Source organism: Myotis nattereri (genome assembly GCF_964212035.1).
Source record: "Myotis nattereri genome assembly, chromosome: 3".
Taxonomy (NCBI): Eukaryota; Metazoa; Chordata; class Mammalia; order Chiroptera; family Vespertilionidae; genus Myotis; species Myotis nattereri.
In genome coordinates, this window is record NC_138077.1 from 65,475,514 (window position 1) to 65,487,918 (window position 12,405).

At 44.3% G+C, this 12,405-nt stretch overlaps 1 protein-coding gene across 15 annotated transcripts in view; it reads left to right on the plus strand.

Moving 5' to 3' along the window:
• The window catches only part of ZBTB20 (zinc finger and BTB domain containing 20), an 874,980-nt gene that overhangs the window by 851,631 nt on the left and 10,944 nt on the right, over nucleotides 1–12,405 (plus strand). For 13 of the 15 annotated variants that reach the window (XM_081085637.1, XM_081085638.1, XM_081085644.1 and 10 more), the window contains one exon: nucleotides 7,754–9,358. In XM_081085637.1, the coding sequence (XP_080941763.1) occupies nucleotides 7,754–9,358 (1,605 nt within the window). Of the gene's footprint in view, nucleotides 1–2,830; nucleotides 2,902–7,753; nucleotides 9,359–12,405 lie in introns of all 15 variants that reach the window. The other 2 variants (XM_081085646.1, XM_081085647.1) reach the window with 1 other exon arrangement.

Sequence of the window (12,405 nt, forward strand, 5' to 3'; positions counted from 1 at the left end):
TGGACCTGCTACATCTTCAAGTCTTGGCCAGGTGGCTTTATGTAGTAGGTGTCCTGTGGGGCCCAGTGGCATAGTCTCCTTGGTCACAGGAGTTTGGTACTCTAAGAGTATCCCTTGTGTAGATTTTGTGTGCCCTCCTGTTGTAATTTAGCTTTCATTGCTGCTTAAGCACCAGTGAATGGGATTGACCCTCAGATTGACTGTCTGTGAGGACTAGCCACAACCATAGAATGAGCTGACCCCATGGAGCAAGATTAACAGCAGGGATTTGGTGCCTTCTGAGATCACTCTTTGGGTATGTCATTTGTGGAGCTATTTGGGTGGTGCTTTTTTGTGGTCTGAGGCTGGCCACCGGGTTGTTGGTTTTGTGGCCTCTTGGGAAGTGTTCCAGTGCAGACTAAGGTCAGCCACTGCCTGTGCCTGACCCAAGGCCACCTAGTAGAAGTTACTGAGTGATCCATAGTTGACAGCTGCCTGTGTTGGGCCTGGAGGTGCATGGGAGAGGTCATGCTGCAACTCAAAGCCAGGCCTCGGGGCACTCGTCAAAAGTCACAGTGCACACTGAGGGCAGCCACCACCTGCCTGAGCCTGCAGACCTTGGGGAGTTTTTAAGAAAGCTTGTAGCTGCCTGTGAGGCACAACCCCTAAAAGAGCCAGGGCAATATGTGAATTGGGTGGAACTTGGCCTCAGGGAATCACCAGAGTGGTGTGAGCAGTGTTCACCAGGTTAATGCTGATTCAGATTTGGCCCTCATCTGCCCCTACACTGTATGAGGGGAGGGATCAACACAGGGACAATGGCATCCCTCATCCTGAAGCCACACAATTCATTTTCTACCTGCACAACTCAGATGCCTTTTGAGCTGCTGTCCCTTTGCTGGAGCTCAGGGTGAGTGTCTGTGAGCGACTAAGTCTCTGTGTGGGCCCTTTAAGAGTACAGCTTGGTTTCCAGCAGCCGTCTGTCTCACTGAGGGGAATCGCTACAGAGTTGGGTGGGACCAGGTCTCAGGGAGTCACCAGGGTAAGAATAGGGGGTAAATTTTACATAGAAAAGCATATCATGAAGTCCAATGAAATTCGCCTAAAAATTTATTCTAAGTTCATTATGATATTCACAGGGTCCAGAAAGATAAAAGTAGAATGAGCTTCACCTGGGCACTGAGGTCTGGGAGAAGTTGATTGATTAATGTACATTTCAAATACCAAAGGTGCTTAAGGATGAATTTCTTCCACTGTGAGTCCATCAGTGAATGTTTCCGTTTTTAATGGCTGAAAATTCAAGTGACCCCAAAAACAACTTCACCCGTCAGTTGTATTTGCAATGTTAGACATATGGTCAGGCATTTCTTAGTCCCCTCTGAGAAATAACAGCAGACCTCATTTGAAATAAGGCAAGCCAAAGACCCTGGCAAACCAAAGGGCACTGAGCCTTCAGAGCCCAGTGAAAAGACTTCCCTAGAATTACTTCTTCCTTTGGATCCCACTGGTAATATCAGTAGCCCCATCCTTCAGACAAAGTTAAGGCTTTTACCTTTGGGTAGAATGAAAGCAGGAAAGGAGGAGCAGTCCCGTTTTTGAGATGAGCCTGAAAACATGAGGCATGTTGTCCAGCTTCACCATTTTGGCCTCTTGTTGCCCATATATGAAGCTTAGTGAAACTTAATGGTTTAATAGAAGAAAAGAGGGAAGAGAGGAAGGAGGGAGGAAGGATGGAAAGAAAGGCAAGGAAGGGAGAGAGAAAAGTATGAGCAAGTGGCCTCTTTGAAGTACAACAGAGCTTGCAGATGAACTCTATCTTGTTGGCTATATTTGAATTACATATTAAGTTTTTATTTATTTTTTATTCAACGTATACCATAAAATCTTATTTTTACAATAAAAAAAGTTAAACATTGTTTCCTAGTTCTTCTCTGGATTTGTGTTAACTGTCCAAGGGGATCCACTCTGATAAAAACATGATTCAAACCAAGTTTTGCTAAATAATAATTGGCTTCAACAATCATAAAACTATGTGGCTCTGTTATATTCCACCCTATCTCAGCAAGGGTTAGTATTATCTACATCTGCCTTCTCTTTTTTTCTCTCTTCTCTTTCAGTCTCATTTTTATTTTTAAATCATTCTCTTCTGAAAGGTAATAACTTCTGTCAGTTTGGCTAACGTTGTTGAGCTTATCATATAAAATAACATCAGCTCAACTTGAAGTAAATGGGAAACATCAGCTCAGCAGACCTGATGCATCAGATACAGAGGTGAAGGTTGCATTAGTTACAAAGGCTTTAATTATTGAAAGTTTTTAAGAGCTGCTTAAAGAGAGAGAATTGAATCTCTCAATCCATGGGTCTTAACTTGGGAGAACACAGACCTGTTTGAGATTCTAATAAAAGCCACTGACCTTATTCCTGTGAAAGTAGGAACATGTCCATTCATGAAAAAAATGTAAATGCACCCCCGAAAGCCTTGTATACATCTTAAGGACTTATGAATACTTAAAATGTGTTCCAGAAATGTTACATGTATGAATGACATTTTAAGTAATATGAAAGACATACTCAAGTACAGTATTGAGATCATAGATATAATGGTGTTGTAAACACTTTAAACCAGTTAATATCTCTATCCAGTTAACCTAAGAAGTCATGCCTACAAAATTATATATGGGCTATCCTCAACTTTCATAGGTGATATATTTCTGAAAATATGTTTGAAAGTTAAATTTCTGAAAGTTGAACAATTTATTTATGTTTTATGAGAGAATTCTGTTACCGATTATTTAAAAGAACGCACACAAAACCATGATGATCTCTAATGGTTCTTGTACCCTGGGCCTAGATAATCTGGAAGATAGAGGAGAACATCCCCTGGCAGCTGGCCCAAAGCATCCCCTTTCCACTCAGGAATGGGTAAGTAAAGCAGGGCTGCGCTCCTTCCCACAGGCTGATAACCCTCCCATGGTTCACTCACAGGGGCAATGGCACCTGCCGTATGCGAGGTATATGAAGCCAGGGTAGGAAATGAGGTCTTGCTCTGCCTGTTGCCTTCCATTCACAAAGTGATTTCCTCAGTATCGCCAGCCACCTCCCTCCAAAGAGTGTGAAGAAGCCTTTGAGATGGAGAGGGCCATCTGCTCTAGATGGTGGAAACTGCGCTAGCAACCGCTCTCCTCCTGTAGCACATGGCCTCAGCTCGTCGCCCTCAGAATTTAGGTGATGTAGACACTGAAGTCCGCCCCTGGCAGGGCAGCAGCTGTTGCTTTAGGAGTAAAGGACCTGAGTCACCACGTGCATCCCTGTGTTATCCAGGGAGGAATGGCTCTTTTCTGGTGTGACCAACATGTGATGGCTTAAGATCATCACTTATCAGCTCATCTAGGAAAGAACAGCTTCAGCATAAAGGTATCGAGGTACAAGGTGGAAAAGAGAGTGATGGCAGAGGCTGAGTTGTGGAGGCCTGGCCACCCTGGCCCTATTTCATGTACTGACCCACTTTCCTCACGTGAACCTGGTGGCCCAGATTGAAAGCTCAAGGGCTTTTTGGCCCTTTGGACTTAGGGCTGTTAACCGAAATTCCTATTGGTTTTAATTTGAGGGCTGGTGTTTCCTCCCAAGTCACAGAGACTTCAAATTCCCATCTCCCTCTACAGCATCTCTGGCACTATTCTCATTTTACATATCCGGATGGAGGAAGCACTGGATTTCACACCTAATTAAAAGAGAGTGTATTGCCTGCTGTTTCCTTTCTTGTTCATTTTCCCTTGTGCACTGGCTGCTTTTTATTCTCATGCTAAGTCCTATCCAGGACCCCCGCAGCTTAAGGGACAGAGCAGCTGGGTTCCTACAAAACAGAGAGCTGGGCCCTCTGTCACCTATTTCAGCACAAGCAGGCGTTTCCTTTTGTGCTCACTCCTGTTTCAGCCCCATCCATACTGTGCTCACCCAAGGAACATGGTAACTTAGAATGCATGATCACTTTCAGAGTAGAATTCCTCGCATGTTTCTAGTGAATGCCATCACGGGCTGCCTCTGTATGCGTACTCCAGTGAAAAGGAGACAGGTTAGTATTTTAAAACACTCAAGAACTATTTTTATTCACTTTTTTTCACTGCCATCATTTCTGTGTCCATACCACTGTGGGGGTTTTAGGTGGGGTGGCCTTCCCAACTACGCATCATCTTTGTAAAGTTGTATGGTTTTGTAGAGTGAGAGATTTTTTTTTTCTTTTTTCTTTTTCTTTTCTTTTCTTTTTTTTTTTTTTTTTTGAATAGCCCAAATGCCTATTCAGTGCCAATCTAGGAAAGAATGGAGTCAGCATTTTCACACCATTCCTCCCTATACAGTCCCTGAATAATCATCTAATCAAGATTTGTTTTCAATGGGGACAAATCTTCTACAGTAGAGTATTTCAGATTTATTCCATTAGAATCTATACATTATTTTGCCCATTGGATGAAAAGGACATTTCACAAAAGCCTGGACATTGCTTTGCTGTGGCCGAAACTTTTTCCCACTGTACTAATGTTAGAAAATAAAAGAAAGCCTGGGAAAGGAATTGCTTCAGCATTGTGTGCTGAAGGAACGAGACGCGCTTGAATGGAGAGGCAGGGTCCCCCATCGCATCTGTTCCCATTTCAGCAAACCCACTCAGCCCTTCATGGCTGCTCACTGCCATGCAGGACTGTGCACTCAAGAGATATTTGGAAAGGTTTTCTGTAAAAACCCAAAGAGGCTTGTCAGGTTGTATATGAGTGCAGGTTTGAGTTTGTCTCTGTGGTTTTTAATGAAGTTGGTGACACCATTATTGCAATAATCAGAACTCAGACCATTTAACAGATATTGTATGTGTGTGATCACCTCTACAGTGTTACCTGATTGTTTAGATAGACTCAACGACTAAAGCCAAACAAGCAGTTTGAATTTTCCTCATGCGACTCTGTGTGTGTGTGTGTGTGTGTGTGTGAGTGTGTGTGATATAATGATAGTTTTTGCTGTTAACCATTTCCATCTCTAACGTAACCTTCTTCATCCCTTTCAGTGTCTGCTTCTTCTTCTTTGTACTGAGAACTAGGACAGCCCTCGATCTTTGGGCAATTCAAGTTTTTAATATAGCAATGGGCCAGGCTGCCCACAGCCTCCATGTAGCTAACTGTTGCATTCTACTGGGAGCTGTTCGATACTTCCCTCAGAGACAGTGATTTTATCAGAGACTCAACTAGTTTTAGTGGTTATGGTTTTACTTAAATGAAAGAGACCTTGGTGATGTTAACATTGTATTTAGAAAACTCTACATGTAGTGCCAAGACAAGTTGTTTCACTTCTTGCATTTTTCCATTTATAAACTTAAATATATGTTCTTTATTAGATAACTGAGGCTCTGTTGGAGTCCCAAGATTTCAACAAAGATGAATGCCATGCTAATTCATGGACATGTATAGAAGTAGCTGGAGGGCATGCTAGACAAACCTTTTCACACAGCTTGACAGCAGCAGTGGATATCAAAGGACCAGACTTCATTCAGGGGCAAAGCATGCAAAAATAGTTAAGGAGATAAGAGTATGAACTCTAGAACCAGACTGCCTGGACTCAAATCCAGCTCTACCATCAACTGCCTGTTTGACCTTGAGCAAATTTCTATTTTTTCTGTTTTGTTCATTTTTACAAACCCTTGTGTCAAGGGCTGACTTTCAATAGATCGCAGCAAGGGAGCTGCTCTGCTACATACAAAACCCTGACCCAGAAGCAGGTCTTCTACAAATGGTTTAGCACCAGTTGAGCAAATTTCTTAATTTCTCTGGCCTGCTTTCATCATCTGAAAAATGGAACTAATAATATTACCTACATCATAGGGTTGTTCTGAAGATTAAATAAAATAATATACATATAGTAGTTAGACCAGTAGATAGGATTTGACACAAGGTAAGCTCTACTGGTTAAAAAAAAAAAAGTAAATAAAAGTTTGCTCTTATTATTATCATGATACAAATGCATGGGGCGGGGGGGGGTCTCAGAAAGAGCATGGAGTTTGGTCTGCTGATTTTTCTCCTTAATATTCCTTCCTGGGTTATTGGGGCCTCCCTCTGGGGCCATATTTTGTATTAACACTATTATAGAGGATTCACCATGATTCTTTAATCTGGCAAAGAAAATTTGTTTTACGTGAGTGAAAAAAATAACAGTATCCTAATGAACTGTTTTAGGAAGGAACTTTAGGAAGTTGAAACAAAAAGCAATTCTCTTCTGTAAAAACTTGTGCAAGTCATGTCACTGAGAGTGAACAAAGAGCCTGTAGGCATTTATTACATTAAGTGGATATATGTGAAGCTGACTAAATGTAAAAATGGGAACCAAAGAAATGAATGGCTATATAAAAAGATGTGGTCCCACGACTAAGCAAGAACAAAGTGAGGAGATTGAGTAAAGCAACATAGAACTTCTAGCTGAGCTCAGACTTCCCTGTGCAAGTCCTCTCCTAAGGCAGAGGGGAAAGACCCCAAGGAGCTGTCTGCAGGCTATTACCTCTGAGGTTCTGTTCAACAAGACACAGGGAGCTGGGTCACAGGCCTACAGTCAGTAGTACTTGCACCACCTGGTTTTGAAAGCCCACCTACATGGTCTCCCTCTCTCAAGCTGTCTATTCAGTCAGGAAGCAAGAATGGGGAATCTGACTGAAGAGTGGTTTGGAGAGAGGGATTCTTTAGAGCCATTTGAGAGGTGAGATAGAAAAAGAAGGAAGCCCTAAGACTGATTGTTATAGCCACCTGTTTTCTTTCTCAATCTGTGATGCAAATGTCACTAACATTATTCCTCACCTGCACAGCCCGGGGCATAAAGGTGGTGATGAGTCAGGCTGTCCACTGCCTCTGCAGAGCTGACCGTTGCCTTCCGACCAAGAGTGTTTGGTATTTCCCTCTAGCAAGTACATGGAGCACCCAGTTACCTAGGGTGTTCAGACATCCCACTCCTGGTTTAGTCCTGCTGTCCCAACTTATTAACAGTGTTCCTTTCACTCTCACGGTGCCCAGTTGGAATGTAAATATGATCAGTATGCCAATCTCCCAGATCAATGTTGCCATCTCTGACCTTTTCAACATTCCTTCCTCATTAAGCCTCCAAAAATTCAGAAAACCGTCACATGGTATACAGCCACCCTAGAAAGTTCTGACTGTCAGAGATGACAAGAAAAATGTCATCGGTAGAATGTTCTGTGGATACAGAAAGCAAATGCCCCTGCAGCTGGCAGGTTGCATTCTATAACTCATCCCTCTCTTGGAAAATGTGGTAGCAGCTGTTGGGTGAACATCTTAGTCTGGGTTGACTTTTCCAAGAATCTTTGTATACATGGTGTGGGTTTGGGGAATATGCCACATAAATTAACAGCAAGGACATTTATTTTTTACTATGAGTATTATTGTAGTTTATGAATAAAATAAGGAACTTTGATAAGTTGGGGAAAATATAAGCTTTCCCAAAGGGCATGGACTTAGGACTGTCCAACGTCGTACTGTTCCTTGAGAATAAGTCGTCCAGTTCTTAGTTTGATTCAATACCCCAAAATAGCTGGGACACTGTTGGGGCACAATTCAAGGACATCTTCCCATAGGACATCATACCTGAAGCGTGACCTCTGTGCAAATCCTGTCTATCTCCCACAGAGCCCTTTTGTGTCTGCCAAGGGGGTGCTTCTAGGAGCCATGAGCATTTCCCTCCTGAGCAGCTAGCTCTGACCCACGCTCTGTTTTTTGTCTGCCTTGCCGTGCAGGTGACATCAGTTGCAAGGGGATGACCGAGCGCATTCACAGCATCAACCTTCACAACTTCAGCAATTCCGTGCTCGAGACCCTCAACGAGCAGCGCAACCGTGGCCACTTCTGTGACGTGACGGTGCGCATCCACGGGAGCATGCTGCGCGCACACCGCTGCGTGCTGGCCGCCGGCAGCCCCTTCTTCCAGGACAAGCTGCTGCTGGGCTACAGCGACATCGAGATCCCGTCCGTGGTGTCGGTGCAGTCCGTGCAAAAGCTCATTGACTTCATGTACAGCGGTGTGCTGCGCGTCTCGCAGTCAGAAGCCCTGCAGATCCTGACGGCCGCCAGCATCCTGCAGATCAAAACAGTCATCGATGAGTGCACGCGCATCGTGTCCCAGAATGTGGGCGATGTGTTCCCGGGGATCCAGGACTCAGGCCAGGACACCCCGCGCGGCACGCCTGAGTCAGGCACATCGGGTCAGAGCAGCGACACGGAGTCTGGCTACCTGCAGAGCCATTCCCAGCACAGCGTGGACAGGATCTACTCCGCGCTCTACGCGTGCTCCATGCAGAACGGCAGCGGCGAGCGCTCCTTCTACAGCGGCGCGGTGGTCAGCCACCACGAGACCGCGCTCGGCCTGCCCCGCGACCACCACATGGAAGACCCCAGCTGGATCACGCGCATCCATGAGCGCTCGCAGCAGATGGAGCGCTACCTGTCCACCACCCCCGAGACCACGCACTGCCGCAAGCAGCCTCGGCCCGTGCGCATCCAGACCCTGGTCGGCAATATCCACATCAAGCAGGAGATGGAGGACGATTACGACTACTACGGGCAGCAAAGGGTGCAGATCCTGGAGCGCAATGAGTCCGAGGAGTGCACAGAAGACACCGACCAGGCCGAGGGCACCGAGAGTGAGCCCAAGGGTGAAAGCTTCGACTCGGGCGTCAGCTCCTCCATAGGCACCGAGCCCGACTCCGTGGAGCAGCAGTTCGGGCCTGGGGTGGCGCGGGATGGCCAGGCTGAGCCCGCCCAACCGGAGCAGGCTTCGGAAACCGCTGCAGAGGGCGGTGCGCAGACACACCAGCTAGAGACAGGCGCCTCCTCTCCAGAAAGAAGCAATGAGGCGGAGATGGACAATACGGTCATCACTGTCAGCAACAGCTCTGACAAGAGCGTCCTGCAGCAGCCTTCGGTCAACACGTCCATCGGGCAGCCATTGCCAGGTACCCAGCTCTACTTACGCCAGACAGAAACCCTCACCAGCAACTTGAGGATGCCTCTGACCTTGACCAGCAACACACAGGTCATTGGCACAGCCGGCAACACCTACCTGCCGGCCCTCTTCACTACCCAGCCCGCAGGCAGCGGCCCCAAGCCTTTCCTCTTCAGCCTGCCACAACCCTTGACAGGTCAGCAGACCCAGTTTGTGACAGTGTCCCAGCCCGGCCTGTCCACCTTTACTGCACAGCTGCCAGCGCCACAGCCCCTGGCCCCATCTGCAGGCCACAGCACAGCCAGTGGGCAGGGCGAAAAAAAGCCTTACGAGTGCACTCTCTGCAACAAGACTTTCACCGCCAAACAGAACTACGTCAAGCACATGTTTGTCCACACAGGTGAGTGCAAGCCCCCGGAAATCTGGCAGTGGGTGGGTGTGAGGGGACAGTGGGAAGGGAGGGGCAGGACAGCAGGTAGAAGGGAAGGTTTGGAGTCACATTTCAGATTTTTAAGGAGACGCCACTATAAGCCATCCTTTAGAAGTCCCAACTGTGCCCCCATCATAGAAACAAAGCATCCTGCCACCAAAAGACAAACTCACAGAAACCCTTTCGGAGAAAGGCCAAATGGGGAAAAGCCTGATAAAGAATTTACAGGCACAACATCCTTTAAATACATTGACCTTTGACTCAAGATGCTTGTAACTGGAAAAGTCTTTGGAGATCCTACACTACAGTAACCTCATTTTACAGACAAAAGTCATTAGGTAGAGCAGGAATGAGGGTTTTAGTCTGCAGTAAGTTCTATATGAACCATTAGCTCAAAGAGGCCACAGCAAGGTTGATGCAAGCTTAAGCTGCATTTGTGGTCCCTGAAATGAAGAGGAGTGATAGACTCACTCTATTTTCTATTGCTTATTCTCCATTTCAACATCTAGAGACCACAGTCTGTTCTGGGTACAACCTTTTAAAAGGACAGTAGACTAATTCAGAGGAGTGTGACTAGGGACGCAAAGCCTTAGCATATGAATCACAGTTGAAGGGCCTGGGATGCTCAGACTGCAGAAAAGAAGACACGGAGCATCATATAAGCCATCCTCAGTCCAGCTTCAGGGACAGCATAATGTAGTAGTTAAGCTGGAGCTCTGGAGCCAGATTGATTCGGTTTGAATTTAGATTTACTATCTACTGAACTTTGTCACCCTGGGAAAATTACTTAACCTTTCTATACTCCAGTGTTCTTGTCAATATAATGGCAACAGTAGTGATAGATCTTTAATTTAGTGCTGTTTTTAGGGTTAAATGAATTAATCTGTAATGAAGTTATTAAAAATAATTCCTAACACATAAGCACTCTGTGATAGCTGTTGTTAGCACTATTAAGTTTATGTATGGGAGGGAAGAAAGAGTACGCTTGTTTTGTTTGGGGCCAAAGGTAGAACTGGACCAATGACTGGAAACAATAAGGAGATTCTTTCCACAAAATAAAATGACTGTTGACAGAGCCGCTCTAAGATGGGATAGACAGCCTCCAGAGGGAGTGAGTTCCTATAATTAGAGGTGTTCAAGGAGAGAATGGATGATCATTTTCTAAGGATGTTGTAGAAGCGATTCAATCATCAGATGAGTAGTTGGACAAGATGGTATTTATTCCCTGGATTCTGATTCTAGAGCAGCGGTTCTCAACTTGGGTCATGACCCCTTTGAACGACCCTTTCACAGCGGTCGCCTAAGACCATCGGAAAACACATATATAATTACATATTGTTTTTGTGATTAATCACTATGCTTTAATTATGTTCAATTTGTAACAATGAAATTGGGGGTCACCACAACATGAGGAACTGTATTAAAGGGTCGCGGCATTAGGAAGGTTGAGAACCACTGTTCTAGAGCTAAGATATGGCCTCCCAGCTAGTGCTCTTTCCTAGCTCCATAATGGGACAGACATAGAAGCAAGAACCACGAATATCTTTCATATTAGGGACTACATATGTGATGAGATTTCTCATAGAGTCTCTTATTCCTAAAAAATACCTTTTCCAACAATGATCACTATTTTTGAAATTCTGATTATGAGAGTCACTCTTCTGGTAAACCTCTGTTTCCAGAATATCCCTGTTAAATACAAATACGTTGCCAGGGGAAAGTTACACGTTGAATTAGATACAGTACATGAAATCAAATTAGCTCCTCAAAGCAACCTTGTTTCTCAGATCAGCTAGCAAGAATAGCCAGAGCAACAGACTCTGAGACAAGGTGCACAACAAGGAAGGGAGCAGCTACACTAGAACATTAAGGTGAACTTTTCCTTCTTTGCAGTTCAACTTAAGTCAGGACGTCATGTACGTACCTTTATGCAAATGAGTTGTTTCTAAAGGTGACAGTTTTCACACCTCTTAAAGAACATACTGATGCACTGCTGAATTTAGGAAGAAAATCAGGTAGCGGTGAGTCATGATGTTTACTTGGGGTAAATGTGAATGCGCTTATAACCTGAGATCAACCAAGGAAAGTTTTCATGTGGTATGGGTATCATCATTATTTGGTAAATTAACCAAATAGTAATATTTTTATTTATGTGGCAATTTATGGTTTACAGAGTACTCTCACATAGTTTATGTTCTTTCCTTCTCTAAATAGCTGTCTTATAAACCATAAAACTAAGGATTAAGGGCAAAAAGAAACCATTTGTGGAAGTTTCTTCTTAGCCAAACTTAACTTTGCTGGTCTTGAAAAAACATTTCTATTCTCCTGTGCATCTCTTCCAGTAGACCTAGCAGAGATGAAATTCACACATTCTAGTAGATAAGATATTGAAATAAGGCTTTAAATTTGCAACATAAAATTTTCAGTGTATTACCAGAAATTGTCTTTTTGGTGCATAAACATTTATCCAATGGATTCACCAGAGAATTCCGTGGTTAATCCAAATAATTAGATTTGCCCATAAGAAAACCAGCAATGGGTTTGCACATTTATGCATCATAGGTTCAAAAGCTATAAGTAAAAGCATTTTATAAATCTAAGTAATGCTTAAAGTGTAGCCTTTGGATATGTAGTAAACTATGAGAGTCCTCAGTAAATTATGAAGGTGTTTGTATTGGTGTGTATAGCTTGGCGACATCTGAGAACAATTAATAATGTTCAATATCACTCTAGCACCTCATTTAAAAGAAACACTCTTCTCTTTCATCCCAGAATTATTTGGCATGTCAGTTCGGAAGGACCATCTATCTATCCAGACTTTGTCTCACTGAAGAGACCATAATCTAACTAACAAAGTTTAAGAATAAGTGGTCGAGATTTTCAAAAGGCAAGACAGCCTGATCTGTGGAAGTAATGCAGGACCTGGATTCCCTGTGGCCCACATTTTAAAACAAAGTTCTCTTAAATTTCTTGGGAAAACATCACAAAAGTGGGGCCTCTCAACTTCACAGAAGCCC